Raw genomic sequence first — 24,531 nt, 5'->3', positions numbered from 1 at the left:
TGTATGTAGAATATATCGAAAGAAATATTCACAAGCATACAAGTATATATAATTCAATTCATCCTTACTTTCATAATATCCTATTATGGTTATTTATAGATTTTCTAAAATGTTGCTGTAAGAATTTATAATCATTTATGTTGTTCATTGTTAATACATTGAAAAGCAATAAATGTAATAATTTACAAGTTTTGTGTATTTAATTTTATTCATGCTTACTATGTATATAAAGATAATGCGTAGTTGTAAAAGTAAATCCAAATCTGTAAATTTATTAATACTCGTACTGCTTGACCTTAGAATATATTTTGTTTCATCTGCTAGTCTCGTCACTGCACTAAACTGTTATTTTAGTTATTGCCTTAGAATGTTGACGAAAATAAATCGCATTAAAACCTTTAATGGTTTTATTCAATATTTTTGCAACGACTTAATTGCGTACGCTTTTACTTTCTCGAGGTAATAAATTGTTGAACAGTTAACGAATATAATAAAAAATTGCGAACTATGCTTTTAATCATTAAAAATAAAAAATTATGATTACATTAAAGTACATTGAACGTTGAAAGTAAAGTGAAAGTAATTTGCACGAGACCAGCTCTTTATATATACAATATGAATAAATATATTGTTCGCAGATAAAATGTAAATAACAATATACAAGGCAGTATATTCGAAACTAGTAGTGAAAACGTGAATAATATGGTGATGTCAGTACAGGTAAATGAAGACACACAGTAAGGGAAAAAGTTTGAACAGAATATTTGGATCACTCTTCTAAATCTATGTCTTCTAGTTCATCCTCTAAGCCTCTCAAATCTTCTTCAAGGAATAGATTTTCATTAATTGCTAATGCAGCTGCACCTTCACCTAAAGTAACTATTATAAAAACATTAATATCTCTAGAAGTTAGAATGTTATTCTGAAATAATAAATATTGAATATCTACCTGTTGAATTTTCACCATCTGCGAGTTCATTATTTTTTAATCGATCTACACTGGCCACAGTTATTCCAGTACTATCAATCTCACTCGCTTCAAAACCTAGCCTGTCCATGTCGAGCTCTCTGTATTCAATTCTTTCTTCATCTTCTTCTTCTTCACGAACATAACTCGATATTGCTTCGTCTCCATCATCGATTCCTGTAGAACATTTTGAAAAGAAATTTTTAAACAAATCTTTTAAATTTCAAGAATGTGTCGTGTAAAATAAAACTAAACGTACCATCCCCGACTGCCAAATCGGGATTGAAGTAGAACATTTCTCTACCAGAAATACCAACTTGACGACCAGCTTTATAATCATTTCGTCTTCTTTCTTCATCCTTAATAGCTTGCTCTTTCTTCTCCTTTAACTTTCGTTTCTTCCAAGCCAAAAATGTCTCTAATGTGATTTTAGTCTGTTAAAATATAAAATGTATTAATATATATTCCTCATGTTCTCCTATATGAAGTTTCTCATAAATTAAAGAAACATTCTCATACTTGATTTGGCCCCAAGTTGGCACGTTCCTTTTCAATTAAATCTTCTAAAGAAATTTCATCCTTTTTATCCTCTTTTTTCTTATCTTTTTTCAGTACAAAACCAGGAGGTAGTGCATGTCTGTAGATACATTTCTGTCCCGATGGACATTCCCAAAACCATCCGTATTTCGACTTTTCTACTGCTTCCAGAAAATGTTTACAAATCTAAAATTCAGATAGTATCGTTCGTTTGTATCACTTGCAAAAGATAGATGTCTGCATTTTGTAAATGCTGTACTAACAATATCGGTAGTTGGACGATTACCACCACCATGTTTCTTTTCTACAACTTCTTTCAACTTATCTTCATCCCACTTATCCATAGTATCAGTTTCTTTATCGTCATCTCTCATATCACAATACAATGAACGTTTTTCAGCTTTTCTTTCTACACTTAAATCGTGTGAAAACTTGCACTTGTCTCCTTTTGTACATTGTCCTTGCTTGAAGAATGCGCATACTACCGATTTGGGATCAATTCCTACAAATATAAATAATTTATTATTTATAATTTGTATAGGTACGGAAACGAAGGCTACGCAAGCATTAATGAATGACATAACTAATGCGGAATTACCTATGTCACAACTTATTTATATCGGTAAGAATAGTGTTGCATATATGTTAATAATATTACATCTATATATCGTTATTTGATTTTACATCTTTGCGATAATCTTAATCTATGTAATACCTTTATCTATCTTTTGTGCTTGGACAGGCTTAAATATGAGAGCTAATTCTTTCTGCTCCTTCAATTTCTTCTCTTTTTCAAGTTTTTTAACATTAGGATCATCTAATTTTCGTGGATTTACACCACCTGATTTTACCTGTTTCTCTACTTGCTGAATAAACTTTTGTTGTTTAGCACCTTTTTTATTTTTTATACCAAAAGTTTTATCCTACAAAAGAGAAAACTGTCATACGGGAAATATTACCCATACATGTACACGTGCAGGTATATTCAAAATATGGAATGCATTTTAGGTTAACAACACAATTATTGTGTCCAAATACCTCAATAACTTTCTCCTTTTTCTTCTGGTCCGCTTTTTTGCTGGGAGCAGGTGCCTTTTTGGGTGGCATTTCATTCACTTTTTAGTGCATAAAAGAGTTCAATGCAGAAAATATGACAACAAAATTTATAAATTCACAGCAATCTCACTTCCATTCGTGGAGCAATCGGGTACCCAATTGGCAACTGTGAATATAACACCCGTGTGAAGTTGACTCATCATATTAACCAATATTAACATAACTCAAAAAATCGCTTTTTAATTGCCCATAATTGCTCACCAATTAGTTACAATTGCTTACTTATCCTTTTCAAGAAATATCAAAAAAAATTTGAGACGCCTAGTGACTTTTATGAGAAACTGGGGACTTTTAAAAATACGAAAATTCTGAAATAATGCATTGGTCGTCGGTGTGACTCATTCTCTATGGTTGCGCTGGTGTCATGCTCTCTTGCTCACTCGCCATTTCCTCTCTTTGTCTAAAACTGTGAGGGCAGCACTGCTTAACCGTAAAGCGTCAACCAATCAGAGGAGAAGCAGTTTCCCTACCTGCTTCATAATTCTAAGCCAGTTGCCCCCCACTTTGGCTTACCGTGGCGAAGCACCGTTACCGAGATACTCCCACCACTGACTTCGATGAACTTTGATCGCTGTGATCGATGACGTGGATTATTAAATCGATTTTCTCTCATTAATAAATTTATTATTTCTGAATTTATTATTAAAAAGCCAGCTTCACACGGATGAATATAACGTATGTATAACAATAGATGTCTTCATGACTAGATTATGATTCCAAAGATTTCAACAGCAACATTCTATGCACCAGCTGTATTCTATGGTTAGACCGTATCGAACTGGACAAGAAACTAAACAATGCTAGGAGTTTTGTTCTGGTGATATTTTCGATTGTTAACCGAGAGAGGAATTGCGAATTGTTCACACATGTGTTGCGTGCTGACATAACATGTGTGTCGTATCGTGGTATGGTGAATTGAAAGTGTTTTTTTGCAATTCGTAGTTTAGTTATCTTTTGATGGCAGTGTTTACGTGCCGCGTGGTGCCAACGTCACTGTAAATATGAGTGGTGCATCACGTCAAGTCAAAAATCCGTTGCTGTCAGCAGCCGGTGGCTTTTCTTTAGAAAATTATGCAGAAAATGCGTTGCTGGTTCCAGTTACACCTACTGCATCTGCCGTGCTCCAAGATGGTGAGTTAATTAACGAAACACCTGGGTGGGGCTTTCGCAGGTTCATATGTTCGTAATCTTGTCTGCACGTGACGGTGTGCGTGTGACAGTTATCAGATATGTGTTAACAAAAGATACAATTTGATTGTGTTCGTTCATTATTTATTTTTTTATTCCATTTTTGACCGTTTGCGAGCATTGTTCTCCATTAATTAATCATTTCAACATAAATATTAGTCGTGTGTATGGGTTATAAGGACCAGTTCTTCGAGTGGACAATGTTAAGTTGTTTTCCACCAATTAACATAATCATGCTTACACTGCTATTTGTACTCGATGTGTATCAAATTATTATATTATAAAACTACATAATATAAAGTCGACACGGGTAGATATAATCAATCATTTCTTGTTTGTAAACTATTGGTATCTAAATAATGTTATGCGCTTCAATTAATAATCCTATATATACTACTATTAAATGCAACGCATATAATGAAGAATATATTTTTTATTTTGTAGTACACTCTCTTAAGATGTAATGTGCTTAGGATTAGAGAGAGTTAGCATATTTTACAAACATAATATTAATTACAGTACAAAATTTATGGACGAGTTCTTTTATGTACATTTCTTGATATATGCGATACAAGAACAATTTATGTCAATTTTCGCGAATATGCATATATTGCACATTTAAGTTTGTTTGGCTTAATAAAGTAAATAATAAATTATAAATTTGTTCTCTCAGCCTGTCCAGGTGGTCTAGATCCATATCTTTGTGAATAAGGCAAATCCAAACTTTTTCTCCTACGAATGCAACATATTATCAATATAATGATAAGAATAATGAGTAACAAAGCAAGCAACGCTCCCATAGAAATAGCTGCTACTTGTGCTTCAGTTAGATTATTCCACTCTGAAAAAACATAACGTATAAAATGTAAAACATCTTTTTAAGAGATTCTTCTTTGGTTAAGGAATACGTATACTTGTTTTACCAGTAACATCAATTGTAACAGTGTTATAATTGTCCAGTAAGTCCACTGCTGTTATTTTAGTTGTTGTGTCACAACAAGTAGCAGAGTAGAAAAACGTTACAAGAGTTCTTGTACCACTAATAAATTCTGTACGTGGGTAAACTTCGTTTGCTGATGAAATTATACGTTTCAAACCTATATTAAACATTTACATTGCTGCTTAAGTTACTCAAATTTTGATCACTATGTTATATTTTATATTTACTCGTATCGAAGTACGATCTATACCTGAATCGTAGTCCTGAATTCGAAGGTCCATGCTCCAACGAGTTTTGGAGCATTGGCTCTTATCCAATTTCCCAGCACAGTTGTTATTGAAAGTATACTCGATTTTTGGCTTCGCATCATCCGTTAACTGTGCATTAGAGATTATAAAATTAATAAAGTATTGTTCCTAAGAAACTTATTTTATTCTGCATTTATTATTACCTTTGATAGCGAACCCTGCACATATACGTATGCTGATTTTTCCTTTATTTCGGTACCTTGAATAGACAATGTAACAGTGCTGGCAGTATCGGGTGAAGTATTATCAGGTATAATTATATCTACCGCCACTTTGCTCATTTGGCCAGGATATATCCACGCACTGTAACAAATCATAAATAAACTTAGAGCAATGCGAATTTCAGACTACAAATTCACTTATCTCATTCGTTAATTATATTCCTGAAAGATTTTACCATAAACGAAATAATTTACAATTGCAGCAATCTAACGTAATAGATCCAGATAAAATCAAAAATCAAATGTAGGAGTTACATAAGTTACCAACTTACTACATCGGCACAACATTGTACAATCTGAACGGTGTACTCTTTGCTCTGAACCCGTATCTAACAGGAAGAACGCAATTATTCATTACATCGAAAACAACTCTGTGCACTGTTCCTGGCGCAGCTATCAAGTTAGAATTTCTATTCACTTCTATGAGCATCTTTCGCTCCTGGATAGTGTCCTCGTTATTGTAATTCACCAACTCTTCGAATAATTCTTGATTCTCCGAAGTTCCTACCATTTTCATATGCGAGTTACCATTGTTAATTTCCTTCCTGATATTGACATCAATATTTTCGGTCAATGGAATCGAGGATCTCGCACCAATTCCATGCTGCTGCTCCTAAATGAAAATTCGAATAAATTGGTGTAAAAGTTAGTTAACATTTTTGGAGCAGCATTAGCTAAAACTAGAATTATCAAACCAATTTAATAGATTAATTTAATTCTCCAATGAAAATCGCGGAAAATCTTTAAAAAAGACTGGTTTTGTAAATTTTGAAAGAAATTAAAAGTTAATCGCTATATAGGGGTAGCTTTTTAGAGTGGTTTAAAAATTAATAGACCAATTATCCGCGTAGTAAAGATCACGTGAAATTTTTATGGTAGTAACATTGCAAATTGAAAAAGAAAATTTTACCCGTGTCGACAGTTTTTCATCAGTTATGTTCTCGTTATCGGTAAATATAGCGACGTCAATGTAGTTACTGTTTCTAGGGATAGAAGATCTCGTCGCATCATTTCCATTAACATTTTCCAGCGTCGTCTCGTTAGCGTGCTCCAAAGATCGTTCGCGCGTTACCTTCTCGTCACTGACCGATTTAGAATCGATTCTTACGTCTGAATCTTCTAATGCTCTTGTCTTCGCGTAGAATGCCTAGGACACATATTATTAGATTTTCTCGTGCACTTTAAACGACACTAATCACTCGAGCAATTGTTCACACACCCCGGCGTTTATACTTTCGTCCAACATTACGAAATCATCCTCCTTAGTTTTCGCTCGATATTCGGTGAATGGTAATCTGTTCACGGTGCCTGGAAAAAGAAAGCTCTGCTTAGATTCGCGAACTCTCTGTAGCACTAATTAACCCTTCGCACTCGAGCGGTGAATCCGAGACACCGCTAAAATTGTTACACCATGCTCCAAGATAATTTTTACATGATCAAAGTTTAGATATATAAAATTGTTAAAAATTGTGACACCGTTGCACGAGTCACAAGACTTTTATGCACTCGAAATGCATAAAATGCACTTTGTAATATAAAATGGATATACTATACATATACTATACTATACTATGGAAATGCTATAGGTTCCAAAATAATTTTTACATTATCAAAGTTTAGATATATAAAATTGTTAAAAATTGTGACACCGTTGCACGAGTCATAAGACTTTTATGCACTCGAAATGCATAAAATGCACTTTGTAATATAAAATGGATATACTATACATATACTATACTATGCTATGGAAATGCTATAGGTTCCAAGATAATTTTTACATTATCAAAGTTTAGATATATAAAATTGTTAAAAATTGTGACACCGTTGCACGAGTCACAAGACTTTTATGCACTCGAAATGCATAAAATGCACTTTGTAGTATAAAATGGATATACTATACATATACTATACTATACTATGGAAATGCTATAGGTCAGAGAAATTGTTTTAGATTCACAGTTAAAAAAAAATGGCTCCGAGCGCAAAGGGTTAATAATCATTGTAAAATCGGCGCCAATTTCACAGGAATCCGTGGTTCTATTGTACCTTTATAAATGAATATTATCGGCAGACATTGCTTCGTCAATAAACGCCGAGCGCTTTAATAAGCAGACCTCAAAAGTGTTTTCGTTAGAATTTCTTAACATAACAATTTCTGCGACCTTCGAAGATCGCGCGTAAAATTCGAGATAAACAGATCCAAGAGAAAACATCGTGCGGCGTACATGGTCATTCATTGAACCAGAGAACGTGTAAACGGGATTGACGTGGGTGCACATAATGGTTCGCAAAAAGAATATCTGGTTATTGATTAGCAAAACTTCGTGCCGGACGCGCGTATTAATGATCACAATTAGTAAAGAAAGTTGTTGTTTCCACGAGGAAACGTTGCTGGGAAAATATTCCGCGAGATAACGAGCAGCTCGCAGGCATCGTAGATAAAACTGCATAACAGTCGCGGGGCAAGAAATCTCTGACCATAATCATCGAACATACATTAGCTCCAATATATTGTTCAAATTTCGGTGGATCGTATCGATCGCGTGGAATTAGAATTCGCAGTAATTTCCAGCCGATTCTCGGGGAAACAAATTTACAATTTGGAAAGTAACAATTTCCCGGTGTGCAGTGAATTCTCCCTGATTGACGCTCAGATTGTGCACAGAAGTGGACAATTTGGGAAGAGGAGATACGATTATTATACGATTATATATACATACAAAAATATATAAAAATATATAATTGATATAATCGAATATATATAAAATAAATAAAGATACATAATAATAAATATAATAATAAATAAAAACAAGCCGCAAGGCTCGAATAATTGTATCTGCATTTTTACATTGTAATATAAATATTATATTAATAATATTAATAATGTTAATTATATAAATATTATATTAATAATATTAATAATATTAATTATATAAATATTATATTAATAATATTTATATTACAATATAAAAATGCAGATAGAATTATTCGAGCCTTGCGGCTTGTTTTTATTTATTATTATATTTATTATTATTTATCTTTTTTTATTTTATATATATTCGATTATATATTTTGATAGTCGTCGAAATAGTAAAAATAATAAATACAAAATAAATAAAAACGACCCGCAAGGCACGAATAATCGCATCCCCATTTTTGCGTACAATCTGAGTGTCAATTAGGGAGAGAATTTATTACAATACTACCAATTTTACACGAGTCTGCTTCAATCAAAAAAAGTGTATATACAATCTATTTCGTTGTAATAAATTGATGTATTATTAGTCACATCGACAACGATATCGTCGATTTTATTCGTTTCACACATTTTTCTCACCGAACAAAGAGGAACATGCCGAATGTTTTATATTTTCTATATTACATTCGTCCGGGTGACGACACTATCACCGGTGCCAGCTGCAGTTGTTGAACAAAACGTCAACATCAACTAATCGCTGATGACGTGGACTGGTCGTGTCGAGCAAAAACAGAATAATTCGGTTCAAGTAAACCGCGAAATCTCTGTAAGAAGGAACATGCACGATCAAGATACACCGATACAATAATAGAACTGGACGTAAATTCGGTTCGCAGCTATCTTGCCTTAATGTTATAATTACATTAACCGTTAAAATAGACTGTTTCAGCTGCCAGATAACGCGATTTATGTTTTCAGTGGGTTCACACCGCGTTATGATTTATCGTCCAACGAGTTGTGCAACGAATGCAATTGTATACATTGATATCGCGGAGTTTATGGATTTGTGACGAAATGGGCGTATTAAATGCGACCATTTGTTATTTCCAATTAACGGAAACGATTTTTATTTTGCATAAAAATCCGCTCTCTGTGTTATAACTATCGTCGAGAGCCCTCGATAAGATCACGAAGTGATTTTTTTTGTTTATTCAATGTCATACTACACGTGATGCAAAGATAATAGTGCTTTTTAAAAGTAGCGAAAGATCTGTCTCTAATTGGAATTCGAATTGAAAAGAATTTTAATTGGAAACGCGTTGATGGAGAAAGGATTGCTTCCCTTTACTTTCCTGGAACCTTTGTGAACGTCAGAAGTATGCTTAAAATACTTGTACTTGTCCCTCGAATATCTCACAATATTATTGTCCAGAACGGACGAAAACATGTTTATTGTCGGACAGAAGAAGATGGGTAGAATTCTCTGGGAACAAGCGAAAGCAAAAGAGAATTATACTCATTATCAGAAATAGCGGTTACGTTCTCTTTCACTGACGACGATACGTATTAAATTGATTGTCGATCGCGAACTGCGACGAAACTTTTCCGCAATCTAGCTGAATGAAAGCAAGCTGCGGTGGTTAAATCGAGAAGTTGTTTCAGGCATCGTAATCGAAAAATAATTAAAGTTCTTTTTTTGATGTAACACGGTCGGTTGTTTGAAAAGTTTTTCGATCGTGGATGAAATGTTAATTGCTAAATGTTTACGTGAAATAAACGGAACCTGTTACAAGAAACAGGAGCCACGGTAAATTCTCCCCAATTGTCCCTCAGCTTGGAGACGAAAATGGACAACTTGGGAAGAGGGGATACCGATTATTATTATATTATTATTATTATATTTTTTTATTTTTATCATTATTATATTTATTTATTATTATTATCTTTATTATTATAACGAGCCTTGCGGCTCGTTTTTATAGTTATCGATAATAGCGGCTATAATAATAATAATTTCCGTAGGTCGAAAGTGATCCATGCATTCATACCTTTTATTCTTATTGACAATTAACTGAAATTAATAGCTCTATTCAGTGTCGCCATAAATGCAGTCTAGTGATAAGCTGTAAATCAATTTATAAAGATCATTGCTTTATAAAAACGCTATCGAAGCTCAACACTTTCATACCCATTATTCATCGCTACTTTTTTTAAAATTGATTTCCACATTCGTCACCTTTTGATATCAGCAATTAATAACAAACTTTATTGGTTTTCTTACGGGCCACGAGCGGTCCCACCCCCTTACACATCAAAATACCATAAAATAAATAAAATACCATAAAATACCATAAAATACCATAAATAAAATTAGCAATTTATGTGAAAATTTATTTATGTGTATTAGCAAATTATGATTTATATATATTATGATATATATTTTTTTTATCATTATTATGATATATTATGTTTATATATATTATTATGATTTAAAAGAAATGAGCGATTACACGTGAAACGAAATCGAAGGGAATCCAAAAGAACAGCGAAACTTCGAATAGCGGACTTTCGACTGAAAACGGTGGAACGACCCCCCGCGATTCATCGAAACGAAGCATCGGGATCGTCGATAGATCATTCCTCTCCATTCAGGCCTGTCGTGGCGGACGACGCATGGCAAAAAATATTCGCGGCGAATATCGTTTCCTCCTGAGCGGGTAGCGTGCGTCAGACGAACGCGCGCGAGCTTGAGCAAAGGGCAGCTCGCCGCGCGTTGCACAATAGCAACCGAGTATATCTTCGCCAAAAAGCGAAGACGAGGTTGCCAGTTGTCAGAAGCGTGTCGTCGCGAATATACGCGCCGCGATATCGAGCTTCTTCTGTACGCGGACCGCCGAGTCCCCCGAAGATTAAATAACCGCGATTGTTATTTCCGCGTGTTAATCGCCGGTCGGTGAAACTGTTGTCTCTCGTGCTCTTCCGATGCTATCGGAATTGTGCCAGTGTGACGCGAACGAAGTTACAGACAGCTCGGCGTGCCCACCGACCACGGTGAGTCGATTTTTACGCGATTTTTACGCGATTTTTAGGTGATTTTTAGGCAGACTTTTAAGCCAATTCTTTTCTAAACTTTCGCAGATTTTCGGCGAGTTCTTTTCAATTTACACTTTATTGCAGTTTCGTAAACAGCTGTTTGTTATTCGTTTTTTGGTCGAAGTGGTAAATCGAAGTTTTAAAGTGATCGAAGTTTTAAAAGCAAAATGTAGCATAATTTCTACGCGAGTTATGGAATATTTTTTATTCTCTGTTCGTATGTCGCGTTCTTAATTTCCTTAAGCAACAGAACAGCCACGCGGAATCATTGTCGAAAAGCAACGAAGTTACAAATTTTTGTTTCTCCGTGATCACAGTTTTAAACAGTGTAATAATTTGCCTCCAGGTTTCCTATAATTTATGGCTGCTGAATGGCCGAGCCGTTAATGTATATTACATTCATTGAATAATAATGTACACGCTCCTGGTCGAAGCAAAAACAGCGAATTATTGGCAACGTATAAAATGTAACAATGCGAACAACGAGAATGCAAATAAATCGATACACGATTGGAGGCCGCATATACAGTAATGTCTCCCTAATTGAAGCCCGAATTGTGCACAAGAATGGACAATTTGGGAAGCGGAGATACGATTGTTCGAGCCTTGTGGCTCGTTTTTTTTTTAAATAGTTATTGACAATTCGTAACTATAAAAACGAACCGCAAGTCTCCTCTTCTCAAATTGTCCATTTCTGTGGACAATCTGAGCGTCAATTAGAGAGACATTGTTGTACTTGTTCACGCGTTGCGACGCGATTTTGTACAATAACTTCCGAACGAAGCATCTAAAAAACGACCTGCAAGGCTCGAACAATCGTATCTCCTCTTCCGAAATTGTCCATTTTTGTGCAAACTCTGGACGTCAATTAGGGAGACTTTACCGTAGTCGGTCACGCATTCGCAGTATGTACATCCGATCTCTCAGAAATCAGCATAGAGAACTGCTCGAACTTTCGGCACGCGACAAGTGCTCTATTCTCGAGAAATTAGTTCGACAATTAGTGTAGTATCGTAATTTAGTGGGTACGTTTAGGACGAGGAGGAGTGTTAGGCTTAGGAGACCGTAGTTTTAAGACTTTGTATTGAAAGAGAAACGTTGGCGAAGGCCCGGGTCAGATGAAAAAAAACCCTTGGCGACGGAGAGCCGGCGGATGCGATTGTCACGTTTTTAGAAAAGTCGAAAAGTAGAAAAGTGTCGATGGAGCGTGTTTGGAGTGGACAGAGAGTGTTCGAGAGTGTCGTCGAGTGAGGAGCGTTGCAAGTTGTCAAATTAAGTGAAGTAGTTGTAATCCTAGTTGTAGGTACGGTACGCGATATTTCCTGTCTTCATCACGTATAGTCCTTTCCTAATCGATACAGATTCTATATTGTTTAACCCTTTGCAATCGAATGGCGACTCTGAGGCGCCACTAAAAATTGATATGCTATTTTTCAAAATCATTCGAAGAGCATCAAACTCGTTTATACTTTAAAAAAGACTATTAACACGTTCCGTGCCGAGCTTTTTTTACTCGAATCTTCACACTTTGATATTTTACTAAAACTTGATGTATTACGTGCAATTATTAATTCTCGTACACATAACAACGTAACAAAAACTTATCAACGCCCATTCTTGCGATGGAAATTGATTCTTCGGTTCTAAATTTCTTGTAAACAATTTGTTCAGTTCACTAAGTAAACATGCAAGCGTGTTCCATCGATGGTACACGTGGCACGGAACGTGTTAAAATTGCATTGTACTTGCCAATAGGCCCAATTTCATACGCATGAGTCGCGATAAATTATATAAAATAAAAATACTGTAGATCAGAAATTATGTTTTGGATTTCGAATTCAAATAGCTTCGACTGCAAAGGGTTAAATATTGGACAATTTCTACATTAGTTCGACGATTGCACGAAGATTCGCAGCCCAGCGTCGAAGTTTCGCGGAAAAAACGTGTTCACTCACCGGAGATCCATGGATCCTGGACAAACGATTCCTCGATCGTCGTGCTATCAGTTGGCCGTGGGAAAGCTTCCGCGGTGAAATGGTACTTCGAATTATCCTCCCCCGTGAGCTTTATCCACCACTCGCCAGGCGGCGCGTTGTTCGTGTCGATTCTCACCCCGTCCGTTTCACCCCTGCGCGTCCAAGACACCACGGTGCCGAGCCATGGCACTGTCACGTCTGTTAATTAGAACGCGTGTAATTCTTTGCGGTCGACCGTCGCCGATCAATTAATTATCCGGCACCGTGAGAACCGATTTCGCGCGAATTACACAACTTCGGGGGACAATGTTTCCGCGTCGCTGAGGGAGAATCTCACGGTGACACAGACGTTCATGATCGCGAACGATCATGCTACGCGCCTGCAAAGTGGCTCGCTCGATTCTCCACGAAAGCGACAACAGTCGCTTGTCGCGATGCCACAGCCGCGGACTGAATTGCCAGAAACGACTATGCGGTCGATACAATGAACGGTACGCGAAGGGTGCTCGCTCGCGCGAACGGTCCACTGGTAGCGCAAAAAGAATCCAGCAACTGTGCTAATTGATTTGCGCTTCGCTTTCGGCTATGTTTACGTAATTTGCCGAGTTACGTCAGGCTTTTCCGTCAGACTCGTGAGTTCACGTAGCAGCTGTTATGATGTTGCTTGTGGTGGTCTTGTTGATTTTGTGATGTTGTTTCATGTGATCGTTCTAATGGGTGATTCGTGCAGGTGCACAGCAACGATTGTCTCGTAACTTGGAAACTGTCGATGACGCACCGGCAATGTCGATGACGTTCTTTTTATAGAACCGGATAACGTGAATTTATTTTTCGAAGTGCAGTAAATTCTTGCCAATTCTTCTTTAGCTTGTAAATAAAAATTGGGCGATTTGGGGAAAGGGGGTAAGATTATTCGAGCATTGCGCCTCGGTTTTATAGTTGTTGACAATTGGCAACTATAAAAACGAGCCGCGAGGCTCGAATAATCCAACAGTAAATTCTGCCTAATTTTTCTTCAGCTTGTAAATAAAAATTAGGCGATTTGGGGAAAGCAGGTAAGATTATTCGAGCCTTGCGCCTCGTTTTTATAGTTGTTGACAATTGGCAATTATAAAAACGAGCCGCGAGGCTCGAATAATCGAACAGTAAATTCTGCCTAATTTTTCTTCAGCTTGTAAATAAAAATTAGGCGATTTGGGGAAAGGGGGTAAGATTATTCGAGCCATGCGCCTCGGTTTTATAGTTGTTGACAATTGGCAACTATAAAAACGAGCCGCGAGGCTCGAATAATCCAACAGTAAATTCTGCCTAATTTTTCTTCAGCTTGTAAATAAAAATTAGGCGATTTGGGGAAAGGGGGTAAGATTATTCGAGCCTTGCGCCTCGTTTTTATAGTTGTTGACAATTGGCAATTGTAAAAACGAGCCGCCAGGCTCGAATAATCGAACAGTAAATTCTCCCTAATTTTTCTTTAGCTTGTAAACAAAAATGAGCAATTTGGGAAGAGGAGATACGATTATTCAAGCCTTGTGACCTGTTTTTATAGTTGCTTATTGCAAGGCTCGAGTAATCGTATTTTCTACTACCAAACAGTCCATTTTTGTGCGCAATTTGAGTGTCAAGTATAAGCTGAAGAACAATTAGGGAAAATTTACTGTACAGTAAATTCTGGTTAATTGTTCTTCAGCTTGTAAATTTGGAAAAGAAGATAAGATTATTATCGTTGACAAATCTGCAACTATAAAGACGAGCCGCGAGGCTGCATAATAATAATTCGAAAATAATTTTCTCTTCCCAAATTGTCCGTTTTTGTTTACAAACTGAGGAACAATTGCGTAGAATTTACTCTATCAATAATAGATTGTCGACCGAACAGTAAATTAACGAAGTTTCTCCTGAAAATTTCGTCTCGAGCGAGTTAAAAACAGCGTTGCATTTTCCCAATTCGCACAAAAAAAACTTGTCCGTTCGTTTATGTAATAATCAAGCAACAGCGGAAATGTCGAAAGTATGCTACCTTTGGTAATGTTTGTTTTTGTAATCACACTTTGCAATCCGCTGTTTCCTGGATCTCATAATCGTTAGTCTCGTTTTTGTTAATTTTCTTTTTATCGCTGAACGAACGGGTTAAATAAATTTGTTTTCGTTTCGCGCAGAAATACAGTTGCAAAGTAAAAGTTTAAGGACGTAAAGTCATTAGCGCGTCAACATAATTAGCATAGGTGCATGCCGCGAGGCACTGATTACGGTTCTTCGGCTCGCTAAAGCGCACGATAGTTTTTGTGTAGCAACAATTCTTGTTTTACGTCACTGAAAATTGGTGTTTCATTCCGTTAACATAATCTTGACATAACCTTGACATACAATAGAGACTCTCTTATCAGAAGACTTCTTTTTATAATATTCTGATTGCAGAACATTCTATTATCTAAAACAGAAGTTCAATTTCTCTGCTAGGCGATAATGTATCTAAATAATACAATGATTAGATACCAAGAAATTGTAAAACTAAACCGTTCGGACAAAGGAGTCTCTCTACTGTAATTAAAAGTGTGTGTCCCACTGAAAATCGATCGCAAAGAAGTGTCGCGCGTAGAACGTTTCTTTACGATCGTTACCTTTGTACGCTTTTTGGGTCACTGAGTATTTTTTTGTCGAAAGTCGCCCCTTCAACTAAATCGTGTGTGCAGCCTGCGCGAAGATGTATTTCAATATTGCTGCACAAAATGAACGTAATCGCTCCGAATGCGTCGAGAGACTTCAAAAGCAGCTTTCTCTTTCATCCAAAACTTTAGTTTATATTTATTAGTGTATATTTATTGTATATACAATCCTGAACAGACTATTCGAATTTCTCTTTGACGCGAATTAATCAGAACTTCGCAAATTACCATAAACGCCATTACTATTTCCAATTGGAAATAGGTTCGACGCAAAATGCTCGTCCGTAATTTTCGCGAACTCGACGTCGTCTCGATAGACAATTAACACGGCCGCGAATCTACAGGACCATTAATTCACGGTGCCGGCTCGTGTCCGGAGTGTCGAAAATTATTTATAGTTTACGAAGTTGCTCGCACAGCATTCGGAGCACGTGGCTCCTCGAGGCGCAGTTTTCGCACGGCGCGCGCGTACTGCGATTCCGCGAGCCGTCGATCGATCGGCTGGCTAATTCGTTATCGAATTATCCGCGGCCTTGAACCTCCGGTAATTACTTACTCATCGGAATGCGAAGCACAGCGTTCGATACGTTCCCCTCCACGTTCACGACGACCCGATCGGCCCTGTCTTCGACCAAGAATTTCGTCCGCGTCTCTCCGCTCAGATCGCGTCTTCTCGACACGCTCACCTGGAAAAAAACGATCAGGGTTTTACGAGCATCGTTATCAGCATTTTACGAGGATGTTCCGGTTTAGACATGCGTTCTCAGGCATTCGTTCCGATTTTGTTCTTTTTTAAACGAACCGCAGACTGTTTTCTATTGGGCTTTCATACATACAGTGACTTCTATTAATGTTCGGACACTTTTTAAAACGCAATAACCTTTTTAAAACTAGAATAATTACAATTCTTTTTTAATGATAAAATAATTTGAATTTGTTTTTCTGTGACAGAGGGAATGGTATAGCAGACGACGATTAAACAACTTTGTTACAATTTTGCTATTACATTGGAATAACGAAACAAAATAATAGACACTCGCTTTTTTAACTGATTTTTATCTGAGACTATAACAAAAATTTCATCGAAATCAGTTGACGTAAAAGCGAGTTACAAGTATTAAAAGATTGTAAATACTGCAAATTGTACGATCTTTAATTGTTTACAGCTCGTGTACGAAGGTCTACCGATCTCTGTGAAATTTTTAACACGCATACAATTTACCGGGATCTATGAAACACATTTTTTAAATTTTCGTTACAGGCTCAGATGAAGAAGTTAAAAAACGAGAGTTCTTTATTCTCTTTTGTCATTCTAAGCAATAGGAAAAATTTAAGGAACGCATTCTAGTTATGTCAAGGTTATTTTAGACTGGTCGTTCTGTCATCTAAAATGAAATTCAAGTCGTTTAGTCCAGTTCTAAAAAAGTTATCGCGTTTCGAAAAGTGTCCGAATATTAATAGTATTATCACTCTATATTTACTTGCATTTCTGGCGTACACAGTATCTTTTTCAAGTAAAAATAGCAGCAAATGTATAAACAATAGAACATTCGAGTAAGTCCCATTAAAAAAAAAGAGTTCATTGGAAAGGATGTAATTATGGTTGGAACTAGAGAAAAGTCGAAATTTTTGTAATAAAAGAAATGGCGGCACTTCGAAGTTAGAGTTTCGCGTTCTTAGCTTCTATTTCAATATGTACGATGTTAAACAAAATAGCAGAATCGATATCTTTGAATTCTTATAGTTCTGGCCAACTAAATCTTGAGATATTATGTCAGCCAGTCGAAAAGATAAGGTTTCGAGGGAAACGCGTTTAACCCCTTCCCGTACCATTTTCTTCATAGTTACAATGATTAGAAGTTTTTCGATTTTAATCACTTCTAAGAAAAACAAAGATAATTTATATTTATCCTGTGTCTATATTTACTTAAATGTTTAAATACCGACGATAAGAAATCAGAACTTTGCTCAGACCAAAAAGAACGTAATAGCAATCATACTTAATCATACTTATTATTAGAAATCTCCATCACGTGCCAGACTCGTCAAAGTATGGCAAGGAGTTAAAGCTTTTGGTGTAATTTGTTGTCAAAAATGTGCACGCTTTCGGTAAACAAATAGAAACAAGTTACAGAGCCTTTGAAGTCAATGTAATAATCAACTTCAAAGGCTCCGTAACTTGTTTTTACGAACCGAAAGCGTGCACATTTTTGACAACAAAGCTTTAATTGCACATTTTTAAACCAAAAGCTTTAATCCCTTGCCATACTTTGACGAGTCTGGCACGTGATGGAGATTTCTAGTAATAAGTAAAAACAAGTTACGGAGCGTTTGAAGTTAATGTAATAATCAACTTCAAAGGCTCCGTAACTTGTTTTTACGAGTCGAAGCGAATGATTTTGTTGCACCTATTCCCGAAAGTTTTTCCTCGAAGAAAATGAGCTAGGGAGAAAAGTCGATTTTTTTCCTAAATCGGAATATCCCGTTAAGCCGCGAATCCCGTTAAGAGGTGCGAAAAAAGCGGAGACACTGACTGGTATCTGGAAAGTAGGTTCGCCGGGCCTATTAGGGTTGCCTTCGTTGCGCGCGGCCGAGAATGCTTCCGTTCTCATGGAATTCGCGCTAGTACCCGCCTCGGCGTCACAATCCAGGTCAAGGTATATCTAGAAGCATAAACAAGAGAGCCTGAGTATATTTCGGTGCGATGACACAGTGTGCATAGAACGACTCGAAAACTTGAATAGCGACTACCTGACATTTTCTGGGAACGTTGTTCGCCGCCCATTTGTCGCTCTCCGTCGCGGATAATTGCGAGTCGCCTCTTCCGGCCGGATTCTCTGCAATGTTTACAGTGTCGGAACAAGTGCGAAGGTTTTACTTAACACGTTGAATGCCACGGGGGTCACCGGTGACCGGCACTTAACTTGACGGTGACGCCATGGGGGCCACCGGTGACCGGCGCGCCCAAATTGATAGAGAGAAAATGCTAAATTAGCGAAATTATATAGTAACTTGAGAAGCTTAGATTAGGAAAATAACGTAAAGATTTAATGCAAAACTATTGTATATACAGGGTGTCCCAAAAATGTCTCGCAATCCGGAAATGGCGGGTTCCTCGGATCATTTGAAGCAGCTTCTTCCTTTACGAAAATGTTCTCCGAGGCACCGTTAACGAGTTATTAACGAAAAACAGTAATCAATAAGAATCGAGTACGGCTGACGCGAGGCGGTCCAGCCAACCAGCGCACGAAGCCCAGTTCCGCTCATTGGCTCGGTCGCCTCGCGCCAGCCGAGCTCGCCTCTCATTGGTCACTGTTTTTCGTTAATAACTCGTTAACGGTGCCTCGGAGAACATTTTTGTAAAGGAAAAAGTTGCTTCGAATGACCCGAGGAACCCGCCACTTTCGGATTGCGAGACATTTTTGGGACACCCTGTATATAGTTTAAAACAAATGTCAATATCTAAAATTTTGTATTATTACCATCGTCAATTCAAACAGTGACCTCTATCGCAATTAACATGTCAAACATAGTTATACACTGTAACTTATCTATTGCGGATAATATTTCAACATTATATGTATCACATACAAGAAAATTCATCGTGGCGTCACGGACAATTTCTGTAAAACCGGCGTGGCATTCAACGTGTTAAAGTCGGCCACTGGCGTTTCTAAATAATTTTCGAGGCGGCAGTGTCTGTCGCTTGTGTTGTTCTTGATCGGCGAACTTAGCTTCGGAGTTAGCGTATAAAAATAAAGTAGATTTATTGTTCGAGCCTCTAGCCACGAACCAACGCGACTCGGATTCTCTGCTTCCGAAATTTCTGGGGCAATCGATGCGGTATTGTTTAACCGCTTGGCTGCGTCGATCTATTTTTAAGATCAATTTTGTACGCGTTCTATCGATCGCACTGGGCGCAGTTTCTTTCGGCAAGCTGTTCTAGAATAATTGTTCTAAAATGTGCGAAATTTATGAACATGTTTCGCGAGCATCTCAATCTAAATCGCAGGAGATGTATTTTTCTTGTTAGATGCAAAATTGCCGTTTCTTTATGACGCGTATTCGCATCGTCCGCAGCCAAAATGTTAAATTGAACACGCCGACGCTAAAATGCGGCGTTCTTCACTCGATCCTTGCCATGCTTTTTGCCAATTTTAAGCAAATTAGGTCTGTTCGATCGTTTATTATATTTTACCTGAATTTATAATTCTGAGGAAAATGCTTCTTTTAACCCCTTGCCCTATTTCGACGAGTCTGACACGTGACGGAGATTTTTATTAATAACCTGTTAAGTATGAATGCTATTTCCTTCTTTTTAGTCCGAATAATATTCTGATTTCTCGTCATCAATATTTAAACAATCATTTCTAAGACGAAAAAAGACAATTTATATTTATTCTATATGTGTTTCACAATTTATATGTGTTTCTATATTTACTAAAATGTCATCAATATTCGAACATTTTAGTAAATATAGAAATACATATAAATTGTGAAACACATATAGAATAAATATAAATTGTCTTTTTTCTTCTTAGAAATTAGAAATTTTCTTCGAAATTTTTTCTTCTTATATATAATATAATCTATAATATTATATTTATTCTATATGTGTTTCACAATTTATATGTGCTTCTATATTTACTAAACTGTCATCAATATTTAAACATTTTAGTAAATATAGAAACACATAAATTGTGAAACACATATAGAATAAATATAAATTTGTCTTTTTTCTTCTTAGAAATGATTAGAATCGAAAAGTGAACTATGAAGAAAATGGTACGGCAAGGGGTTAATTGACTCCGATAAGCGAGCTCGCGATGATCAGAAGTAAAAATAATAATTGATCGATCACAATCGATTCGATTGTGACCGTGTGGCGTGTCGCTTCGTATTGTCGTTTCATTATAGCTTCATGCGACTTACCAGATGCGGCGATGTTGCTCGACCAAAAGATGTTGATGTAATGGAAATTATCTTCGTCCCGGTTAATCCCATTTGCAATGCAATACCTTCGCAGCGACGAACAATGTTTATTTGAAGCTCAAGAGACGGGGATTAATTGAGAACGCATCTCATCTTTCGATAATGAATTCTTTCATAAGGCTTGCTCAATGAATGAATACTTTTGAAACACCGCGTAGTTTTTGCGTACGTTCGTTATTACGGTACTCGAATACAAGATTTCATTAAGCGTAATTAGCGACTCGTTAACTTGCTGTGCGATTATTTTATTTGCTAGTCGCACACGTGTCTAAGCATAGAAATCAAATTATTCGGGTATAGTTGACGTCAAGTTTTGAACAAAATTGTTAACGAAAGCAGCGAGGTTTAATTGCAAATTGTTATGCGTTGATGGCATACGAAAAATGTTCAACAGTGTATAAAAGTGTTAAGAAATGTTTCAAAATGTACATAAACGTACGAAAATGTACTGAAATGTACAAAAATGTTTTAAAACGTTAAAAAACTGCATATAAAAAATGTACATAAATGTATAAAAATGTGTAAATGTACAAAAATGTACTGAATGTATAGAAATGTATTAAAATTATCAGAGATATACGAAAATGCACAAAAATGTACAAAAGTGTTTAAAAATATTCCAAAATATACGTAAATGTACGAAAATGTACAGAAACGTACAAAAATATTTAAAAACGATAAAGAAAACTACATGTAAAAAAGGTACATAAATGTATAAAAATGTACAAGAACGTACAATAATGTGCAAAATGTGCTAAAATGTATAAAGATGATCAGAGACATAGAAAAATGCATAAAAATGTACGAAAATGTACAGAAATGCTATCGATCCATCAAAACCAATCCGCAATCAAGACAAATCATCACCGAACGAACCTTCATTCATTAAATCCCCTCACCAATTCGAACGAAATCTCGCGATCGAACAGTTTCAAAGCGAAGTGCCAAAGCGCACGAGCAAAACGAAACCGACCTGCTGCATTTATCCGTGGAAAAAAGCACAGTATCCCGTGTCGAGTCGATAAACAACGGAATCCTTGGACTCCGGCTAGAAGCGATCCACTCGGGCTCGGCTGGCAACTGTGCGGCACTCGATCCTCGCACCCTCTCGTCCACGGGCACGTTCTCTTCGAAGAATTTCCATCGATCTTCCGAGTCCTTGGCAAACGTAATCGGGCTCACTGTCGCGACGAAACCATTGAAACAGCCGATCGACACTAGACAACAGACCGCGAAACAACTCGGACGGGTTCTTCGCGGCTTCATGGTGCTTCGTTCGCCGATAATCCGGACGGAAGAATTAGTCGTAGGAACCTACCTGTTACTTATAAGGTCCCGACGATGTTCTCGGCTGGTTTACAAAAGGCTGAGGTGTCCGCGGTTAACGATAACACGCCGGCGACAAAGTCAATCTAGGCGCAAACACGCGCCGGGCCCGTTGCACAATCGCAGGTGTTTGATGTTGCATACGCGTGTACAGGATGTGATCGCCCATAGAAATCGGTAATCCGAGAGAGTCCGACAGGACGCCGCGCGATCGCCCGCGTCAGAGAAAAAGAAGAAAAAGATACGTCGTATCTCCGCCGGCCTGGCTATCTTTCCCGATGAGAAATTACGAGCATTGTATCCTGTCCAATATTGACAGGCTGTGAATAATGTCGAGATTTCACGCGTCAGCTATTTCATGGTTTCTACGTGACCGTGGCGCGGATCCTCCGTCTATCTATCCTCCTCGTGACATATGGGGAAATACGTCTTCGACGATGGAGGTCGGCAACGGTGACCTTTTAAGGCTCATTAACGAAGACCCACGCGGAGAACAGTTTTCATTCAGTGTTTTATCTCGTTGCGAAACTACGCCAGACTTCCGCGAACGAGTTCCTACGTAAACGTGAAGTTCGGTCGTTTCATTGGGTTTTTAATAGTCGGCGAATTTAGTTGTTTTAATGTTTCAACGTGGAGTAATTACCTGTAACGAATGAAGGTTTACCGGCTACGAAGTTTACGCGAGTTTGGCGTGATTGTTTCATTTAATTTATTTAGCATGAAGGGGACTTTTATTCGACAAAATTTTGATGTTGTTATAATTATAACGATAATAGAATAATAATAAAAATGAAAGTGGAAACGGTAAACTTACAATCCGCGAAGCGAAGACATAAACTAGGTTTGGCGTGATTGTTTCATTTAATTTATTTAGCATGAAGGGGACTTTTATTCGACAAAATGTTGATGTTGTTATAATTATAACGATAATAGAATAATAATAAAAATGAAAGTGGGGACGGTAAACTTACAACCCGCGAAGCGAAGACAAACTAGATTCTGATAACATTACATAGTTGATTTTTAAATTGATTAAAATCGTCGATAAAGAAGTCAACGTTAATAAGTATAATAAATTCTACCCAATTGTCCCTCTGCTTGTAAACAAATTTGGACAATTTGGGAAGAGGAGATACAATTATTCGAGTCTCGCGGCTTTTATAGTCGCCGATTGTCGACAACTGTAAGAATGAGCCGCGATCTCTCCTCTTCCCAAATTGTCCATTTTTCTTTGCAAGCTAAGAGACAATTGGAGAGAATTTACCGTATTATCAAAATTAAAAAACCTATCCAATACAAATCAGTATAGAGAAAACGAGAGACACAGCGACGAGGCAGAAAAACTAGGTGGATTTTCGTGAGAGAGAGAGGGAGAGAGAGAAAGATCGCGGTTTGTTGAAGCGATTAAAAGTCAGTAAATTGAAATCGCATAAATAATCATTCTGTGTACGAAGATATTTGTGAGTCATTCTAGGTACAGTTATGTCTCTCTAATTGACGCTCAGATTGCGCATAAAAATGGACAATTTGGGACGAGGAGATACGATTATTCGGGGCTTGCGCTGCGTTTTCATAGTTACGAATTATCAAGAACTATAAAAACGAGCTGTAAGGCTCGAATAATCTAAAACTACTAAAGCGCGATCTTAACCCGAGACCGCAAAGAAGATTGAAGTAATTTAATATAATACATTCGCTGGCAACGTTACACATGCGTGGCGACCACCATTTTGTATTATACGTAAAGAACATCGAATCAATTTCGTGAATATAATTCTTTAAAATTACAACACACAGAGGATACGGTGCATTTAACGCGATAAATACAATAAATACAACTACAGCAATTTCTCCCTAATTTTCCTTCAGTTTGCAAGCAAAAATGGATAATTTGGGAAAAGCAGATGCGATTATTCGAGCAACTATAAAAATAAGCCGCGAGGCTCGAATAATCGAACAGTAAATTCTGCCTAATTTTTCTTCAGCTTGTAAATAAAAATTAGGCGATTTGGGGAAAGGTGGTAAGATTATTCGAGCCTTGCGCGTCGGTTTTATAGTTGTTGACAATCGGCAATTGTAAAAACGAGCCGCGTGGCTCGAATAATCGAACAGTAAATTCTCCCTAATTTTTCTTTAGCTTGTAAACAAAAATGAGCAATTTGGGAAGAGGAGATACGATTATTCAAGCCTTGTGACCTGTTTTTATAGTTGCTTATTGCAAGGCTCGAATAATCGTATTTTCTACTCCCAAATTGTCCATTTTTGTGCGCAATTTGAGCGTCAATTACAAGCTGAAGAACAATTGGGGAAAATTTACTGTACAGTAAATTCTCGTTAATTGTTCTTCAGCTTGTAAATTTGGAAAAGAAGATAAGATTATTGTCGTTGACAAATCTGCAACTATAAAGACGAGCCGCGAGGCTGCATAATAATAATTTCGAATAATAATAATTCGAAAATAATTTTCTCTTCCCAAGACGTGTGACCTGTTTTTATAGTTGCTTAT

At 37.0% G+C, this 24,531-nt stretch overlaps 3 protein-coding genes across 6 annotated transcripts in view; 1 reads left to right on the top strand and 2 right to left on the bottom strand.

Moving 5' to 3' along the window:
- Positions 1 to 189: 189 nt before the first annotated feature.
- Positions 190 to 2,969, bottom strand: LOC117229262 (zinc finger CCCH domain-containing protein 15 homolog). 2 transcript variants are annotated; one of them, XM_033485645.2, is made up of 8 exons: positions 2,822 to 2,969; positions 2,543 to 2,726; positions 2,220 to 2,427; positions 1,768 to 2,006; positions 1,487 to 1,690; positions 1,227 to 1,401; positions 950 to 1,144; positions 190 to 879 (listed from the first exon to the last, which is right to left on the bottom strand). In XM_033485645.2, the coding sequence occupies exons 2-8, from the start codon at positions 2,609 to 2,611 to the stop codon at positions 770 to 772; spliced, it is 1,200 nt and encodes a 399-aa protein (XP_033341536.1). In that variant the 5' UTR covers positions 2,612 to 2,726; positions 2,822 to 2,969; the 3' UTR covers positions 190 to 769. The 2 variants fall into 2 exon arrangements, with proteins under 2 accessions (XP_033341536.1, XP_033341535.1); XM_033485644.2 differs by having other exon boundaries at positions 2,543 to 2,866.
- A 526-nt stretch (positions 2,970 to 3,495) lies between these two features.
- Positions 3,496 to 24,531, top strand: part of LOC117229259 (uncharacterized) — a 36,978-nt gene continuing 15,942 nt past the window's right edge. The window contains exon 1 of one of the 3 annotated variants that reach the window (XM_033485637.2): positions 3,496 to 3,751. In XM_033485637.2, coding sequence (XP_033341528.2) covers positions 3,622 to 3,751 — 130 coding nt within the window. In that variant the 5' untranslated portion in view covers positions 3,496 to 3,621. Of the gene's footprint in view, positions 3,752 to 13,235; positions 13,536 to 24,531 lie in introns of those variants that run through there. The other 2 variants (XM_033485639.2, XM_033485641.2) reach the window with 2 other exon arrangements.
- On the bottom strand, positions 4,224 to 23,751 carry LOC117229261 (uncharacterized). Its single transcript, XM_033485643.2, has 13 exons — positions 21,673 to 23,751; positions 20,640 to 20,725; positions 18,459 to 18,544; positions 18,242 to 18,370; positions 16,264 to 16,393; positions 13,024 to 13,242; positions 6,497 to 6,585; positions 6,188 to 6,424; positions 5,550 to 5,890; positions 5,200 to 5,359; positions 4,999 to 5,125; positions 4,732 to 4,905; positions 4,224 to 4,649 (listed from the first exon to the last, which is right to left on the bottom strand). Exons 1-13 carry the CDS (start codon positions 21,963 to 21,965, stop codon positions 4,462 to 4,464), a joined length of 2,259 nt encoding a protein of 752 aa, XP_033341534.2. The 5' UTR covers positions 21,966 to 23,751; the 3' UTR covers positions 4,224 to 4,461.

The sequence above is a fragment of the Megalopta genalis genome, chromosome 7, assembly GCF_051020955.1.
Source record: "Megalopta genalis isolate 19385.01 chromosome 7, iyMegGena1_principal, whole genome shotgun sequence".
Taxonomy (NCBI): domain Eukaryota; kingdom Metazoa; phylum Arthropoda; class Insecta; order Hymenoptera; family Halictidae; genus Megalopta; species Megalopta genalis.
Note: the sequence above shows the minus strand (reverse complement) of the source record. Positions and strands in the feature narration are given on the sequence as shown.

Bases quoted from the DNA above. Each gene is read 5' to 3' on its own strand.
- LOC117229262 (XM_033485645.2), bottom strand. From the start codon at position 2,611: ATGCCACCCAAAAAGGCACCTGCTCCCAGCAAAAAAGCGGACCAGAAG. The intron at 1,145-1,226 runs GTACGTTTAGTT...AATGTTCTACAG, and splicing joins CGATTTGGCAGTCGGGGATG to GAATCGATGATGGAGACGAA. The intron at 880-949 runs GTAGATATTCAA...TTTTTATAATAG, and splicing joins AGATGGTGAAAATTCAACAG to TTACTTTAGGTGAAGGTGCA.
- LOC117229261 (XM_033485643.2), bottom strand. From the start codon at position 21,965: ATGAAGCCGCGAAGAACCCGTCCGAGTTGTTTCGCGGTCTGTTGTCTA. The intron at 5,126-5,199 runs GTAATAATAAAT...TCTAATGCACAG, and splicing joins TGCAGGGTTCGCTATCAAAG to TTAACGGATGATGCGAAGCC. The intron at 4,650-4,731 runs GTAAAACAAGTA...ATGTTTTTTCAG, and splicing joins TGTTACAATTGATGTTACTG to AGTGGAATAATCTAACTGAA.